The sequence below is a fragment of the Planococcus citri genome, chromosome 5 (assembly GCF_950023065.1).
Source record: "Planococcus citri chromosome 5, ihPlaCitr1.1, whole genome shotgun sequence".
NCBI lineage: Eukaryota > Metazoa > Arthropoda > Insecta > Hemiptera > Pseudococcidae > Planococcus > Planococcus citri.
Genome location: NC_088681.1, coordinates 29,385,147 through 29,403,894, shown reverse-complemented (window position 1 = coordinate 29,403,894; position 18,748 = coordinate 29,385,147). Strand labels below are relative to the sequence as shown.

The 18,748-nt window shown below is 32.6% G+C and overlaps 6 protein-coding genes, 1 long non-coding RNA gene and 1 pseudogene across 8 annotated transcripts in view; 1 reads left to right on the top strand and 7 right to left on the bottom strand.

Moving 5' to 3' along the window:
• LOC135848147 (uncharacterized) overlaps positions 1–18,748 on the bottom strand; it is a 129,379-nt gene that overhangs the window by 66,384 nt on the left and 44,247 nt on the right. The window lies entirely within an intron of this gene.
• Positions 1–18,748, top strand: part of LOC135848145 (arrestin homolog) — a 216,332-nt gene that overhangs the window by 153,967 nt on the left and 43,617 nt on the right. The window lies entirely within an intron of this gene.
• LOC135847020 (uncharacterized) lies at positions 98–4,617 on the bottom strand. Its single transcript, XM_065366398.1, has one exon. It carries the CDS (start codon positions 4,515–4,517, stop codon positions 3,270–3,272), a length of 1,248 nt encoding a protein of 415 aa, XP_065222470.1. The 5' UTR covers positions 4,518–4,617; the 3' UTR covers positions 98–3,269.
• On the bottom strand, positions 4,617–6,672 carry LOC135847021 (uncharacterized). The gene has a single exon (XM_065366400.1). The coding sequence runs from the start codon at positions 6,335–6,337 to the stop codon at positions 5,330–5,332; it is 1,008 nt and encodes a 335-aa protein (XP_065222472.1). The 5' UTR covers positions 6,338–6,672; the 3' UTR covers positions 4,617–5,329.
• On the bottom strand, positions 7,494–8,956 carry LOC135848275 (uncharacterized). The gene has a single exon (XM_065368155.1). The coding sequence runs from the start codon at positions 8,813–8,815 to the stop codon at positions 7,571–7,573; it is 1,245 nt and encodes a 414-aa protein (XP_065224227.1). The 5' UTR covers positions 8,816–8,956; the 3' UTR covers positions 7,494–7,570.
• LOC135846992 (uncharacterized) lies at positions 10,145–11,842 on the bottom strand (annotated as a pseudogene).
• Positions 11,916–13,605, bottom strand: LOC135846990 (uncharacterized). Its single transcript, XM_065366368.1, has one exon. The coding sequence runs from the start codon at positions 13,461–13,463 to the stop codon at positions 12,186–12,188; it is 1,278 nt and encodes a 425-aa protein (XP_065222440.1). The 5' UTR covers positions 13,464–13,605; the 3' UTR covers positions 11,916–12,185.
• On the bottom strand, positions 16,341–17,888 carry LOC135846991 (uncharacterized). The gene has a single exon (XM_065366369.1). The coding sequence runs from the start codon at positions 17,622–17,624 to the stop codon at positions 16,365–16,367; it is 1,260 nt and encodes a 419-aa protein (XP_065222441.1). The 5' UTR covers positions 17,625–17,888; the 3' UTR covers positions 16,341–16,364.

Sequence of the window (18,748 nt, the reverse complement as noted above, 5' to 3'; positions counted from 1 at the left end):
GGTTACTTTTTATACCTGTGAAGAATTTCACGTCGGCGAAAAAATAACAAATAAAAGTGGCTAGCCAAACTTTTAAGTAAAAAAAAAAAAAAAAAAAAAAAAAAAAACATTAATAACAACTAACATAATTCTTGTAAATTCTTGTAATGGATTTAAAAATCAATTGACATTCTTACAATGAATATTTTCATCTTATTCCTAATGATCAAGTTGGTTGTTACACATTGTAAAATATACCTACCTACATAAGTTAAGTAAAGTATGTACTTAACCGACAAAAGAACCATAAAAGGACGCACGACCAGAAACTGAACTTATTTGAAAACAAACAAGATTCTTTTAATATATATAGATGAACGTCTACTTAGCATAAAATATCGACAATTATACCTAATCACTGTCACGTCCGCCAACGATTTACATAGTCAACGACAGTTCAGGCATAATGCGCTGATTTCAGCGTTTTTATAAAAAGTGGCGTGATCGCTCCAAGTTTGCCATCCATGAGCAAATTTGTTACCTAAATTCTAAGAAATCATATGATCGCATAATCGAATACGATCGTATGATTTAACGTTTTTTTTTAAATTTACCTATTTAAAACACGAGAGGAATGTGACGATTTCTTTACTATAAGGCTTTTGACGTATTGCGGGTTGCATATCGGTTTGCCTGAACTTTATCGGTTTGGTGGGCATTCTTATCAGTGAGTATCAAAATTTCATATTTTGAGCAATTTTCACAAGGTGTTTTTGAAATTTATAGCTTTTATTTAGTTTTTCCTTCAATTTTGAACACTGTTAAATTCTGTGATTGAAAAAGATCCGCTCTTTGTCGAGGTTCAAAGACGTTTATCAACTTCTTCAAAACTCGACGAAGATGAGAGGATCTTTTTCCATAACAGGGTTTAACATTGTTTAAAATTGAAGAAAAAACTAAATAAAAGCTATACATTTCAAAAACACCTTGTGAAAATTGCTCAAAATATGAAATTTTGATACTCACTGATACGAATGCCCACCAAACCGATAAAGTTCAGGCAAACCGATATGCAACCCGCAATACGTCAAAAGCCTTATTCTATACCTATTTAGTATTTACCATAGATCAACTCATAAGTAGGAGGTACATACATACACAGGGTGTTCTAGATAAGAACTCAGAAAAAGCAACAATGTTTCGTAAACTTCAATCGAAAATACGTACTACATACAATTTTTTCCATAATCGATACGCCTTCCTTTTTGAATCCACCCTTAAAAACTTCCAATTTACTATTTTTATTTCTCAAATTCAACCATATCTACTATATGGAAAATGAAACTGGCGGATTTTCTTATGATTTATTATCGTTATCAAAACCTTTCTTGTGTAAAAGTTTTCTTGAAAACCCAAAGGAAAAAGCGTCTACGAGTACGTTGTAACATATGGCAACGCAGCAGCGTAATCAGCAGTATCACGGCGCCGATTTTACTCTTTCTTTAAAGGTATGATCTCAGAATGCAAGAAGTTAAAAAAAGATATTTATTTATAATATTTTTGACTGGTATTGATGTATCTACGTTTTAGTATCTATCTAAGTACAATCGATTTATTTAATAATAGCTTTAGGTACGTAGAGAATGAATAAAATGAAAAAAAAATTAGATAAAAATAATGAAAAGGATTCAAAATTTTAAAAATAAATTACCATACAGTAATCTTAATTTTTAAAAACAAAAAACAACAACAATAACAACACTGAAAATACGTTCGAATAAACTAAATAAGTTAACCATTTTAAAGGCAATTAGAATGAAAAATTTGAATTTTTTTCTCAATTTTTTAAATTTATGTGTTATTTTTTAGAAGTTTTCCCAATTTGAAAACTTTTTTATCGAGGGTCATTCTACGTCAATTCGACCAAGAAGAGGTGAAGGGGAGTCGGCGATTTTTTTGAAATTTTCCTGGGGAAAGACTTTCCGAAGGGATGACCAATGGCGCAAATCGCAGCCCTCCAATCCCGGAACTTTTTCCAATAGTTAGGGGTTTTGAAAGGCTTTTTAGTGGTATCATAAAAATCAGTGTAGCCATTTTTTTTCGTACGAAAAATTAGCTCGAAAAGTTTCAATACGCGGTTTTCATATCATTCTGACTCTCAAAAATTCTGATTAAAATATGTATATTATGGACAACATTTCATGCTGAACATCATATTAAAAAATTGAAGTAGTGTTATTTTGTAAAGTCCATTTAAAAAATTGGAAGTTTGCGAAAAAATGTAACTTTTTGATTTGAAACATGAAAAAAAGTTTTGACTAGTAAAGTTGACCCATTTGACCCCTATTTTTACGTATCCGTTGGAAAAGTTGAAAAAACATTTTCACTCGATGAAAAGAACTTATCACACAAAAATAAAAATCTGAAAAAATTCAATTTTCAATTCCAAACATCAAAAAAAGTTAAAATTTATTCAGTTTTCTAATTTTGACCTCTTTCTGACGTATTTCATGAAAAAGTTGATAAAAATTACACTCATAGAAAAAAAATTAGAATTCGTTTATTTTTTCAATTCACTCAGAATTTTGGTTTTTTTTGTAATGTGAAAGAGGGTTTTCAACTTTTTCAACGGGTACGTAAAAATAAGGGTCAAACGGGCTAACTTCACCAATAAAAACTTGTTTTCATGTTTTAAATCAAAAAATCGAATTTTTTTCGCAAACTTTCAATTTTTTAAATCGTTGTTACGAAATAACACCATCCCAATTTTTTAATATGTTGTTCAGCATGAAAAGTTGTCCATAATATATTTTTTTCAGAATTTTTGAGAGTCAGAACGATATGAAAACTAAGTTTTGAAACTTAACGAGCTAATTTTTCGTACGAAAAAAAAGGTGGCAAACCTGATTTTTATGATATCACCAAAAAGCCTTTCAAAACCCCTAATTTTTGGTAGGAATTGCGGTTATGGAGTAATCCACTGCTGAAATTGATGATATTTCAAGTTCACTGAAAACTTTGACACTCCCTAGCAGCCTTTAAAAAAGGGCTAGAGGGCTGGGATTTGCACCATTGGGCATCCGTTGGGAAGGTATTTCCGCAAGAAAAATTTCAAAAAAATTGCCGATCTTCCTTACCACTTCTCAGTTGAATTAACGTGGAATGACCCTCCCGCCAAAACTCAATCTCATCAACAATAAAATTAATTTTTCTTAATATTTATAACACGAGCTGAATCTTTGCTTAATCTTATACTCTAATCCTACACACGAAATTGAAACCGAACAGGCTCACTTACAAATAAACCCTCTATCGATCATATCTTTCAAAATATTACCCATAGCTTCGGTAGCTGGCTTTCCACCAATTGTGAATTCGCGTTCAATGACACTTTCTACAGTCATATTTTCTGGATGCATATCAAGAACATCGACAAGAGGTGAATCGTCGTCATCATCAGCCATTAGATAAGCCAAGAAATCCGCAGCGATCAAATACCCATAAATAGATTTATCAATAAATTCTGCTAGTATTTCAGTTTTACTGGGAATTTCGCTTTCAACGAAAGTTTCTTTTAACGCGGTATAATATTCGTCTATTAAAGAATCCCAGTACATGTTTCTGGTATCCTGATCAGCATTCATGTACAAAACTATAGCCAAATCAATGACAGGAGAACCATAACGAAACGTTGCCATGTCTACCATGATTAGGTCATTAGGAATACCATTTTCGTCATATTTGAACATCACGTTGTTTCTTAAATAATCACCGTGAACAATAGTCGATATTGGATTAGATCTATCACCTGTTAAAATTCTTACAAATACATCGTGAGAGTTATCCAAAATTTCGCGTAGTCTGGGAATATATTTCATGTACGTTGCATCTTGCTGCAAACATTCTAATCCACGCTGTGCAACAATTGCCAGAATGCCAAAAGATTCCTTGTTCAGTTCTCGATTACTGTCTAAAGAATTGTTAGCCAATGGATAAAATAAATTGGGAATAGATTTTTTAGCTTTGTAAGAGTAAGCGTGGAACTGTCCGAGTTTACGCATCATTAATTTTAAATGTTGATGACTGAGGAATGATTTTTTCTCCGCCATTGTATAACCTCTTGATTTTAAGTTCTCCAAAATTATCGTCGATTGATCACATTCTGCGTTGAATATCACTTCACCGTGATAAAATTTTGGAACCAAGGAAGAGAATGCGACGTCTAGAGTACTCAATGCTGGCGCAACTTTCGTATAAAAATTCATCTCATTGATAAAAGAAAATGAGGTGGTGATTTTCTTATCCCATATTTTTAGTGCACGTTTAATAATAATTGATTCGGATTCACGAACATTTCCGTGTTTATCTTTGTAAATAATCTTGCCGTAGAATCGATTTGAGTTGCATCCATCTAGAGGTGATTCGTTTTTGTTTGACTCGTCGGATTCAAATTCCAGATAGGCGGATTTTTCTCCAAAAATATCTGCACGAGTTGTACACAAATTAGAAAGCACATTATTTAGCCAATTTTTTTCCATATTGAACACTTTTAAAACGGCAGATCAACGGCACTATTTTCTAAACTTCAACTTGAACACAACAACAATTGCCTATCTCGGACGATTTAAGTAAGCAAGTGACTGTGTATAAATTTACTCAATGATTAAGATATGAATATCACAAGCAATAGTGGATTACACATTTTGCAATCATCTTTCATAAGAGACCAAATTATTTCTTATCAGACTACAGCGTTGTTTACTTGATCTAGGTAGGTATGTAGAGATACAAGTAGGCACCAATGCATAAAAAAAAATTATTGTGTATTTGTAGGTATGTACATATTTAATAAGTAAAAAATAAATGATGAAAATTCGTCTTGAAACGCAGAATAAAAAAACATACTAAAAGTGTCCACCTAGAAATGAAGAAAAATGTGAATGAATGCTTCTAGACAGGTCGAGAATGAGCCACAACTCGATTTTTAGCAGGGAACATTAATTTTCACACCTTCTGAAGAAATTTTATTCTACTTATCTTGACAGGTCAATATCTCATAATGGAAGGAATTAGTGATACTAATTTTTTGGTGATTTTGCAAACTTTAAAAAACTGAAAAAATTGGTAAGTTGGGGGGTTATTTTTTTCAATTTTTTGAAATTAGCAATAAGAACCAAAAAATCTACATGCCTTCATTCCAAAATATTTCCCCAATTTCAGAAATTATCATATCTTTCGATGTTTTGGCTTAATTATACCTAATGCAAAATAGTTAAGAAGAAAAAATTTTTGAAACAGAAATTTACCGAAAAATTAATTATTTATGTACAAATGGACTAGACGAACCGGATTATTGACAAATGAACCCTCTATCGATCATATCTGTCAGGATATTACTTAAAGCTTGTGTAGCTGGTTTTCCACCAAGCTTTAAATGGCATTCAATGGCGATTTCTCTAGTAATTGTTTCAGGATGGAAACCATCGTTTGTGTCGATAGGCAGATCATCATTATCAGCAGCCATGAGGAACATCACAAACGTTGACGCGATCAAATACACAAAAAATGATTTATCGATGAATTCTGACAATATTTCATTCTTACTAGGAATTTCATTCTCAACAAAAGTATCCTTTAATGCGGCATAATACGCGTCTATTAAAGCATCCCAGTGCTTATCTCTGGTATCCTGATCAGCATTTATGTACAAAACTGAGGCCAGATCGAGAACAGGTGAACCATACCGTAATGTTGCCATGTCAATCATTATTAAATCATTGGGGATATTATTTTCGTATTTGAACATCACATTATTTCTTAAATAATCACCATGAACTATAGTCGATGTTGAATTAGTTTGATCACATGTGAGAATTCTTTCAAATATATCGTTCGAGTTCTCCAACATTGTGTGAATTCTTGAAGCATATTTCACGTATTTGGGATCTCTCCTTAAGTCATCTAATCCGCGTTCTCCGCTAATTAATAATATATCAAATGATTCCTTAGTGATGTCTGGATGAGTTTCCAATAAATTGTAAGCCAATGGATAAAATAAATTAGGGATAGATTTTTTAGCTTTGTAAGAATAAGCGTGAAATTGTCCCAGTTTACGCATCATTAAATTTAAATGTTGATAACTGAGGAATGCTTTCTTCTCCGACATTCTGTAACCTCTGGCTTTCAAATTCTCCATAATTATTGTCGACTGGTCCCCGTCAGCATTGAATGTCACCTCACCATGATAAAATTTAGGAAACATTGACAAGAATGTTACGTCAAGAGTGCTCAATGCTGGCGCAATTTTTGTATAGAAATTCATTTCGTTTATAAAAGAAAATGAAAGAGAAATTTTCATACGTGGTAATTTCAGTGCGCGTTTGACTACGACTGGTTTTGATTTACGAATATTTCCGTGTTTATCTTTGTAGATAATTTTCCCATAAAATTGATTTGAGTTGTACCCGTCCAGATGAGATCATTTACTATCATTGAATTCGTCAGGTTCAAATTCTTGATACACAGATTCTTCTCCAAAATCATTAACACAATTTGTACACAAATTAGACAGCACATCGTTTAGCCAATTTTTTTGCATTGTGAATACTTTTTAATCAACTGATCACTTAACGACACTTTTTTTTACTAAATTCAATTTGTACATAACAATTGAATGTATACGTACTATAATGTTACAAAGATTTTTATCAAATGAGTAACCTACTTCTAATGAAAAAAGTGAGCTAGTGGCTGGGTTTCTGTTTACACAACAATTAGAATATAAATCACTAGTGAGAGTAGATAAGTATACATTTATTTTGTAATTATATTCGAGGTGAACCAAAATCGTTTCTTATTTCTTATCGGACTTTAACATCGCTCAAGTCACGTAAATGGCCTATACGTACCTGAAATATAAGTATTCTATCCCCCCCCCCCAGCTTTAACTAATTATAAGATTGATCCTAAACTGCATTGTCCATTGCTCGTGGATCATATTATTCAATCAAATACCTATCTTCATTTTAAAAATTCAGAATTATTGTACCTTCAGATGGGATCAGATTGGATTACTTGTACTTAGATCCAGAAATTCTGCAGGTTCAATTTGATCTGACAAGATCTAGTCAGACCAGAACAGATCAGAATTCTAATTGGGTTCGATCTGCTCAGATCTGATGTTAAATCCAATAGAATAGTGAGTTTTGATCGGATCAGATTTTTTCAGACTTGATCAGATTCATGATCTTCCCTTCGTGTCATTAAAAAAAAAATAAACATTTCAAAGAAAACTGCAAAGAGAAAATAGAGCTGAAAAGAGGAAGATTTTTCACCAACCTATCTTGAATGATTAATGGATGATGGATTAAACATGCTTTGAAAGCACCCTGAAAGAATTCTAAATTTAATTCTGAGGCCTGAGCTAGACTTGAGGCAAATCTTAACACTTTATTGGAAATTTTTTCAGGCAAAGAGGACGATGATAGAAATTTGAAAAAAACAAAAAACAAAAGTGTGTTTCAATTAATTTTCTATTGCTAAAAAAATTGATACATTTATATATACCTACTGATGACGTTTGTCGATGTGCTCATTGACAAATGAACCCTCTTTTTATCATATCTTTAAGAATATTACTCATAGCTTCAGTAGCTAATTTTCCACCCAGCTTTAATTCAAATTCAATAGCATCCTCTCTGGTAATAGTATCTGGACGTACTTCATAAAAATCTACACCAAAAAATTCATTGTTATCAGCAGCAATGAGATGCATCAAAAAATCAGCTGCGATTAAATACGCAAAAAAGGATTTGTCGATGAATTCCGCCAATATTTCATTTTTACTCGGAACTTCATTTTCAACAAACGTTTCCTTTAAAGCGGTATAGTAATCGTCTGTTAAAGAATCCCAATATTTGTCTCTGGTTTCCTGATCAGCATTCATGTACAAAACGGTAGCCAAATCTAGCACAGGTGAACCATAACGTAACGTTGCCATGTCTATTATCATAAGATCATTCGGAATATCTTTTTCGTACTTGAACATGACGTTGTTTCTCAAGTAGTCACCGTGAACAATCACTGATAATGGGTTAGCTTTACCGTCAGTTAAAATTTTCGTAAATATTTCACTGGATTTTTCCAAAATTTTCTGCAATTTTGGAATGTATTCAGCATAAGTGGGATCTTGCTGCAGATATTCTAATCCGCGTTGCCCTTCGATTTCCAGTATATCCAAAGATTCCTTGTTCAGTTCTCGAGACGTTTCCAAAAAATTATTGGCCAGTGGATAAAATAAATCAGGGATGGATTTTTTAGCTTTGTAAGAATAAGCGTGGAATCGCCCGAGTTTACGCATCATCAAACTTAAATGTTGATAACAGAGGAATGATTTTTTCTCCGCCATTTTGTAACCTTTGGCTTTTAAATTTTCCAGAATTATAGTGGATTGATCGCCTTCAGTATTGAATACCATCTCACCATGGTAGAATTCAGGAAATAATGATGAGAACGATACGTCAAGAGAACTTAAAGCTGGTATAACTTTTGTATAAAAATTCGATTCATTGATGAAAGAAAATGAAAGAGTAATTTTCTTACGCTGGATTTTCAATGCACGTTTGACTACGACTGGTTTTGATTTACGAATGTTTCCATGCTTATCTTTGTAGATAATTTTTCCATAAAATTGATTGGAACAAAATCCATCAAGAGATGATTTATTTTCATTGGGTTCATCATGTTCAAATTCTTGATATGTAGATTCCTCGCCAAAAATATCAACACGGCTGGTACATAAATTGGAAAGCACATTGTCCAGCCAATTTTTTTCCATTATATGATTGATCACTCAACGACACTGTTTTATTTTCGCGACACTTGATTGTTGTTTTTTTTTTTTTGATTAATTGAATACGACATTAGAAAGAGAGTTACTATCTATGTACTAAGCACCTTCTCTGAGTTGTTATATAGGCACGTGGCTCGGTAACAATAAAGCCACTCGAGAGTCGAGAATTATCATTCAAATTACATATTATCAGTAGATTATAGTGTTCAGCACACATGTTTTGCAATTGTATTGATACTGATATAGTGAACCCAATTAATTTCTTATCGCTTACTTTAACATGGTGTGTAAGTCGGTCAATGCAAAATATATCCAGTCTATGTATGTAGGTAGGTATTTACCTATACTCATAAGCACGTACCAGGACCTATCCAAACTCCTAAAAACTTTTCAACTTGACAAAACTATAGATCAAAAGATGATGCAAAAATACAAAATTTCAGGTGCTAAAGTGTATTTTTCGATTTTTGGTGAATTTTTAAAAATCAAATTTGGTCTAGAAGTGAAAAAAAATAAAATTTTACAAAATTGATCTGAAAAGCTGAAATTTGGGGTACCACTTTATTTTCACTCCACCAAATCGATTGAGAATAGTTTCGAACAGCTTTTGAGCAGTTGATCCCATTCAAGAAGTAAACAAGTCAAAAATAGGGTCTTGATTGAAGAATGAAATTGCTGGACAAAACTACAGTTCTGAACTGGAACGTACAGACATTGGAAAAATACCCATCTCTAGTATACTTTCCAGCTAAAGCTAATTTGGACAGATGATCTGGCAAACTAGAAGTTCCAAAAAAATCGCCGAAGGCTCCAAAACGACTTTAAACTATATTCAGTCCACTAAGCATGTTTAAAATAGGGTGCGAAGAGAATTTCATCTTTCCAACTCGATTTGGTGAAATTTTGTGGAAATTATTTCGAAGTTTCAAAATATCTGCTGGAGGATCGAGAATTGCTCAAAACGGTTCGAAAATGTATTCAGTTGATTCGGAGAGTCGAAAATAAAATAAACCCCAAATTTCAGATTTCTTGGTCAATTTGGTAAAATTTTGATTTTTTTCATTTTTGGCTCAATTTTTTTTACGTTGATTTTTAAAAGATCCCCCCCCCTTAAAAAACGATAAATGCACTTTAGCACTAGGAATTTTATTTTTGTAAACGCTTTTAATCTAGCTTTGTCCTACTGCACCACTTTTATGAAAGAAAATTGAACATGAGCAATTACTTGGGTACTAAAAAAATTAGAGGAATGAAAAGGGAAGGACAAATTATAGGCATATCAGTTGGACAAAAAATGCAAATCAAAAATTTGAAGTAAAAGGGTACTATATTATATTTTACACTATGTTTAATTCTAGGAATAATGCTTATTGACAAATGAATCCTCTATCAATCATATCTTTCAGGATATTACTCAAAGCTTGCGTAGTTTGCTTTCCACCAAGCTTCAATTCAAACTCCAAAGCAATTTCTCTGGTAATCGTTTCAATACTTTCACAAGACGTATCGACGACAGATTTAGGTAAATCGTTGTTATCAGCGAACATGGGAAACATCAAAAACGTCGACGCGATTAAATACGCGAAAAACGATTTATCAATGAATTCTGACAAAATTTCATTTTTACTTGGAATTTCGTTTTCAACAAATGTATCTTTTAATGCAGCATAATACTCGTCTATTAAAGCATCCCAATGCTTATCTCTGGTCTCCTGATCAGCATTCATATACAAGACAGTAGCCAAATCAATTACAGGAGAACCATAACGAAATGTAGCCATATCTATCATCTTTAGGTCTTTTGGAACACCATTTTCGTATTTGAACATCACATTGCTTCTCAAATAATCACCGTGAACTATCACTGATATTGGATTAGATCGATCACCAGTCAGAGTACGTTCAAACGTACCAAGCGAGTTTTCCACCATTTCACTGATTCTTGAAACGTAATGACAATAGGTGGGATCTCGTTGCAAATCTTTAATCCACGTTTTGCAACAATTGCCACAGTATCATATGATTCTTTGTTCAAATCTAGACAACTTTCCAAAAAGTTGTTGGCCAAAGGATGAAATGAATTCGGTATAGATTTCTTAGCTTTGTAAGAATAAGCGTGAAATTGTCCTAGTTTACGCATCATTACATTTAAATGTTGATAACTTAGGAATGATTTCTTCTCCGCCATTTTGTAACCTTTGGCTTTTAAATTCTCCAGAATTATGGTGGATTGATCCCCTTCAGTGGCGAATATCACTTCACCGTGATAAAATTTGGGAAACATTGATAAGAAAGTTACATCAAGGGTGCTCAATGTTGGTACAATTTTTGTATAAAAATTTAGTTCATTGATGAATGAAAATGAAAGAGTTATTTTCCTTCTCGGTATGTTTAATGCACGTTTCACAACAACTGGTTCTGACTTACAGGTGTTACCGTATTTATCCTTGTAAATAATTTTCCCATAAAATTGATTTGAGTTGTATCCATCTGGAAATAATTCGCTATCATTTGACTCGTCTGGTTCAAATTTATGATACGTACATTCCTCGCCAAAAATATTGACACAATTTGAACACAAATTAGAAAGCACACCATTCAGCCAATTTTTTTCCATCATTAACACTTTTCAAAATAGATTATTAACGATACTGTTTTCGAAATTCAACGAACAGAAACAATGGAGTACTACGTTGAAATGATAACTGATTTCCTTTCATGAATTTGAAGTGTGAAAGTGGCTAAATGACAATAACTACACTCATTTGTACCTTACCTACGCTTGGTCCCACGAGATTACGATTTGAATTATTGATAAATATTACACACTTCATGGGCATAATGTTCAACATGAATCGAAGATATTTCTTATCAGAATAATATCGTGTAAGTAATTGAGTCAAGGTAAAGATACCCACATTTCCTATCTACACTACTTCATATTTTTCTTCATCAATCAGGTACAAATCGCCAATTCGCCATAGTCAATTCATTACTCATAGTTCATTCAAAGGTATAGGTACGTATATTATTTTAATGAAAGATTGCAATCAAAAGATGAAAAAAAATAAGAGCAAAAACTATCTACTATTTTCATACATTATAATTTTTTTAAAATAAAAAATGAACATTTTTCAATAAGTATAGAAAATACATGATAATCTTATTCATATTTTGTAAATAAAAAAATATTCAATGAAAAATTGAACGAATCAGCCAAGACGATGTCATAGCTTCAAAATAATGTAAGTAGGTAGGTATTTATCACAATAGGTATCAATAAACAGTACAATCATTTACACAATAACTTGCTAAACATCCTCGTAATTAAATTCATATCAACTTGTATAGCTAATCACTTGCAAATAAATCCTCTATCGATAATATCTTGAAGTACATCACTCAAAGCTTTCGTACCTGCCTCTCCTCCTTTACCCAACACAGCCTTGATCAAAACTTCCTTGGGTAGCTCGTGGAATCCCATTTCATGACGTCCAGATTTCATGAAATTCCTCGCATCAGATACAGTAGCACCATCGGCAGCATCATTCGCAATCAGGATAGGCAGAAAATGCGAAGCTATCAAATAGGCGTAAAAAGCCCTGTCAACAAATTCGCCCAAAATTTCCTCCTTTTCTGGTACTTTATCTTTGGGAAAAGTTGATTTCAAAGCTTCGTAATACTCGTCAATCAGCGTATCCCAAAGCTCATCTCTAATCTTCTGATCAGTATTCAAGTACAAAACAGTCAATAAATCGATAACAGGAGACGCAAATCGATACGTGGCCAAGTCCATAAAAATCATATCTTGAGGAACATTGTTTTCGTATTGAAACATAACGTTGTTTCTCAGGTAATCTCCGTGAATGATTACAGAATTAGGATTTTTAACATCGCCGGTTAAATATTCGACGCATTTATCATCCACATTTTCCAACATTGATTCGATTTTAGGAGCGTAGACTCGATAAGATGGGTCTTTTTGTATCAAGTGTTGAAATCCACGCTGAGCCAAATGAGGTAAAAAATTACACATCTCCATATTTACTAAAGGGTTAGTCTCGGTACAATTATTAGCTAAAGGATAGAATAACTGAGGAATGTCGCGTTTAGCTTTATATGAATAGGCGTGAAATTGGCCGAGTTTACGCATCATTATAATTAAATGAGCGCGATCGAGGAAGGATTTCTTTTCCGTCATTTTATAACCTTTGGCTTTCAAATCCTCCAAGATAATCACCGATTTGTCTTCTTTAACGTTAAATACCATTTCACCGTAGAAAAATTGCGGAAATAAGGATACGAACGATTTATCCAGCGTGCTCAATACAGGAACTATTTTCGTATAGAAATTCAACTCGTTGAAAAAAGAATATGATATGAACTTACTATGTTTTATTTTCGGCGTTAATTTGAACATAATGGCGGCCGATTTGCGTATATTTCCATTTTTATCTTTGTAGACGATAGTTCCGTAAAGTTGAATCGAATTTAATCCATCTTGAGACGCTTGATTTCTTAAGGTCGTCGACTCGTCAGCTTCGAATCCCACGAATGTACTCTTGTCACCAAAAATATCTCGACAGTCGGTAAAAAAATTTGAAACGGATTTTTTAACCCAGGGGTTTTCCATTTTTTGAACGCAGCGAAAAACAAGTCAAGATGAATCTAAGTATCTGTACTTTATGTCTCTGTTTTGATTCGTTTATTTGCCCGAGAAACAAATAATATGCAAGACGAACAGACTGCTCTGAAAAAGAATGATTTTCAACCAAATTCAAGTATTTAATTGGGTGAACCTTACCTATCACGTGTATATTATCGACGGTTTGTTTGGATAAATTTTCAAATTTCTATCTCATTAGTGATTATTTCCTACTTCCTTACGAATAAAGCGTAGTTTATTCACATAATTTTAACACAATTCGGCTTCATCATAAGATAAATTCAATAATTTGCATGCATCTTGGTCGTGTTTGTCACGATTGTCGATAATTATATTTTCCACAGTGGGAAGGTATAGATATGATCGTACCGTTCATCATCCACTCACAATATCAAAGCTCTGTAAGGGTCATAGAGCATGTACCCGTAAACTTGGAATAAATAGTGGATACTTATCACATTCATTGATTAAAAAAGAAACTACATATTAAATGAGTCTTTCATATCTAATTTCATAAACAGTCCAAACTTTCTGCTTTCAACGAGTATAGGTAGGTGTGTAGTAGGTACCTAATCGATTTACATAGTTTCAATTATAAACAATATTTTTAAAAAAAGAAGAAAAAACCGTATCAATGCATTTATTATCAGTAGAAATCACTGACGTCAAAGAAAATCGAATCACCCAAATTAAATGCTGAACTTGTTGACTTTACCAGCCACCGTTAATTTAAAATGCAATTAAAACGCTCTAAAATCGAAAAAAAAAATAATGAGAAATTACTACGTATGTAGGTATATTATGCACTTTAATCTTGAATTAAAAATAAGCAAATAAATACACGTGATTTTTTTCCGAAATACCAACTCATTTTAAAAAATTGCAAAATATTTTTTGAAAGGTTGAACAACATCGAACAAAGGGAAGGAGCATCGGTGTAGCCACGGGGGTGGGGGCGGAATGGGACGATATCTCCCCTTTTGCGGATGAAAATTTGAAATAAAACATTGTAAAAATGGACGTTTTTTCGTTTTTTGGACCAATTTTTCGATAGGTAAATTTTCTTTGCTTTTTTATGTCTAAAAACCTGGTTTGGCCTCCTTTTTGGTAAAATCCTGAGTAGGTACGCTACTGGAAAGGAGGCAGCCCACTACTTCAATGTTGGAAAAATTCAACTTGAATTCTAAAAAATTGGGTAGTTTTTGGAAATGAAAACAATTTTTTTACTCACAAAAATCAGGAAAAAATTTTAGCCAACGCAACTGAAAAAAAAAGGAAAAAAATTAGGAAAATTCTGCATTATATTTTTGTAAAATTAATGTACCTACTTTCTTTGAATAAAATTTTTAACATTTTCATCCTTTCAGGTAAATTCTAAAAAAAAATAAAGAAAGAAAATGTATCACTGAACATCAATTTAAACATGCCAACCAAGTTGGGATCAGAAAATAAATTTTAAATAAAAATTTAGTAGGTACCTACGTTTATTGAAAATATCAAAAACAAAATGTTTCCTTTCATTGGAGTGTGCAATTTATTTTCAATATTTCTTTTAAATAAAAACAGCAAAATGTTTCCCAAAATTTAAAATTTGAATTTTTCGACGTTTCTTGAAACTTTTTTTTTCAAATTTACATTCCTGCGTCCTCCTCTGTGTCTCCCAAAACAAAAGAAATACTTATTTCAGAAGAATATTGTTCACCGAAAATCTCCCTTTTCCCCCTCCCTACTTTTTTGAATCAAAAACGAGGTACACAGTATAGCCGCAAAGATCCATTCAACAAGCTAATCTAGCGAATTGAGGTCAAGATTGTAGAAAACTTTACAATCAATAGCAAACAAAACGTCGTATAGTTTTGGTTCAATTGATTTTTTTCTGAATACATTAAATTCTGCAGGTCTTTTGCATAATTTTGAGACAAATTTTTCGACTTCTTTGCCATTTCTCAATCAACTTTGAAATTCTCAACTTTTACGTTACCTGTTTCTATTTCACAGTAAGTAACTATTAATTTTTTCCAGCCCACCTCTCTCATTCTCACATCGATTAAATTGAAAAATCGATTTTTTGACAAGCTCTTTTCAATTCACAAACCTGTAGTAATTCTACAGCATTTTTTTCAGTTTATGAGAGCAGAAAATTCAACTCCTTAAAAATTTGATTTCAAAATTGAGGTAGCGAACAATTTTTAGGGACACCTGGCTCCCACCCATGAGGTTAAGTTTTTCAAATTTCTCTTTAACAAAAAAACAAAAAAATCCAATTTTTTCGATAAATCGATTATTTGAAGAAAATTATTGATCAATTGTTAGGTACAAAATTTAAATAAATCGATTATCAATCGTTAATCATTCAAAACATATTAATGAATTCATATTCTTTCTGTTTATTGTTCATCTCGAATTTTCGTTTTTTTGGAGGGGAGGGGAGGAGGGAGGAAAGGAGAGAGGGAAGGTATTCATGCTACATTTACAACCTTACAGCGGTAAACCAAATTAGATTTTGTTGAAATTTTCTCGTTTTTCAAAAATAATATTTTTTAAAAATGAAAATCGTGCAAAAAAAATGAAAAATTGAAAATGTGTTTTGAAGAACTGATTTTGTGAAGCCATTCAGGTAAATGATACTCGATTATTTCGACCGTTTTTGAAACATTTTTGAAGACTTCACAAAAAAACTGATCCCCTAAAAAACACCCATCAACACTTCGAACTTTGTAGAAGTGTAGAAGTAACATTTGAAACTAAATTCTGAGTTTGCAATCTGAATCTATATTGTTTCAGCCCTTTAATCGCCATTCACGTTAACTTAATTTTGATTTTTGAAAAAAAGTACAAAAACGATTCACTCGTGACAAAAATCTTAATTTATTTACAAATAAATCCTCTATCAATCATATCTCGGAGTATATCACTTAAAGCTTCAATACCCGCATCACAGCTCGCAGCGAGGATCATTTCACCCAAAATTTCCGCAGGAATCTGGTATAGTCCCATATCGGGGTATTCTTGACCCATTACACGATCGTAATCCGAAAGAGGTATATCATTATCTTGGGCAATAAGACTAGGTAAAAAGTAGGTTGCAACGAGATACCCGTAGAAAGCTCTTTGATTAAACTCTGATAAAATTTCGCTTTTATCAGGGACTCGGTTATTGGCAAAAGTTGTTTTCAAAGCTGTGTAGTACTCGTCGATCAGTGTACCCCAAAGTTCATCTCGTGTTCGCTGATCGGTATTTAAATACAAAACTGTGATCAAGTCGATAGCAGGTGAACCATAACGATAGTTTGCCAAGTCAATAAGTACCATATCTTTAGGAACATGATTTTCGTACTTAAACATGACATTGTTTCTTAAAAAATCACTGTGGCAAATGACGGATGTAGGATTCTTCAAGTTATCGTTGGAAAGAGCTTGGATGTAAATATCGGTCGCATTTCGCAGCATTTTTTCAATGATAGGAGAGTATTGTTCGTATTGCGGGTGTTTCTTCAATAAACAGTCAAATCCGAGATGATCTATGCTTGGTAATAAATCACTATGTTCGTGGTTCACATAAGTGTTTGTTTCTAAACAATGATTAGCCAGAGGATAGAATAAATTCGGAATATCATTTTTAGCTTTATAAGAATAAGCGTGAAATTCGCCTAATTTTCTCATCATTAAAATCAAATGATGACTATCGAGAAATGATCTTTTGGGCGCCATTCGATAACCTCTGGATTTCAAATCTTCCAAAATTATTACTGATTGGTCTCCCGAAGGGTTGAAAATCGTTTCACCGTAATGAAATTGCGGAAATAGGGATGGAAATGATTCGTTCAAAGTGCTGAAGGTGGGAATTACTTTTGTGTAGAAGTTGATTTCGTTGATGAACAAATTTGAAATAAACCTGGTATTTTTCACCTTTGGAGTTGCTTTGATTACGACTGGTTTTGATTCGTGAATGGTGCCAGATCTATCTTTATACAGAATTTGTCCGAAGAATAGAGTGGAGTTGTACCCATCTGGTATCGTTTGGTTTGCATCAATTTCCTTGAATTTTTCGTACTTGCTTTCATTTCCAAAAATGTCTGTACGGGTTGAGACGAAGTTTGAGATCGCGTTCACCAAATATTGCTCCATGGTTGAAAAAAGAGTTTGAAAGGATCGTATTTTAACACTTCACTGTATACGAATTTAATCGCGAATTGTTACGTGAAAATATTTACATTTACGAGTAAACTGAATGAAATCGACAATCACATGAGTTATCTAATACTTATGACGATTGATTCGTCTCAACAATATCTGTTATTTCCAATTCATCTCTTTCATTTCATTGAAAAATAATCAACTTGATATGTGAACCACGTGTGACTTTCTTGCACTTTGCCTGTCTCGATTACTCGTTCATTCATTCTAGTTTGTGATAATTTTTTACAATAAGCAGTTAGCAAAATGTAGCTAAATGCCTAATTAAGTATGATAGTGTCACACATATCTTGTGTACCAACATAATTTGGTTAATTTACTTACACGATGATTATGCAAACAAAATTAAACTTGGTGAAGAATACTTGAAATGAGCAAAATTACAATTAAGAAATTTAGATTACACAGAATTTATCTCGCATATACCTACATGTAATTTCTCAAACACACGAAACTCGAGACAGACTCAAATATCTAGACAAAAATAGATCGATAATTTTTACAGAATTTTTCAGTTGAACCACGCTGAAAAAATGATTCAAGGGTCACAGAATTTTGTATCTTTTTTTTCAAAAAATTGGGTAATTAATTCCGAACTAACGAGTGAAAATCTTTCGAGATTCTAAAACCATGTGTTAGCAACATCTGATTATGTTTAGAATCTTCACAAGCTGCAACGAGATATCAGCTGAAAATTTGCAATTTTTTGCACACAATTTTCAAACGTTTTTGTCATTTTACTGAAAAATATATAGGTACCTACGAGTACTTATTTTGGGGAGAAAATGTAGAAGAAGGAAATTAGTAGAGAATAAAATTTTCAATTTATAATTCCTCGTGAATTTTTTGATACGATCAACAGTTGACAGGGTATCAACTTGAAAATAATTTGTTCATAATTTTGAATAAATCAAAAATTCAAAAATTTGTAAAAAAAAAGCGGAGGAAGTCGCTATACAATTTTGAAAACTTGAACAAAACCAATAAGCTAAGTAGATTTAAAAAGCATGTTCTAAAACACTGGTAAAAAAAATTTCAGGTCCTAAGGTTCATTT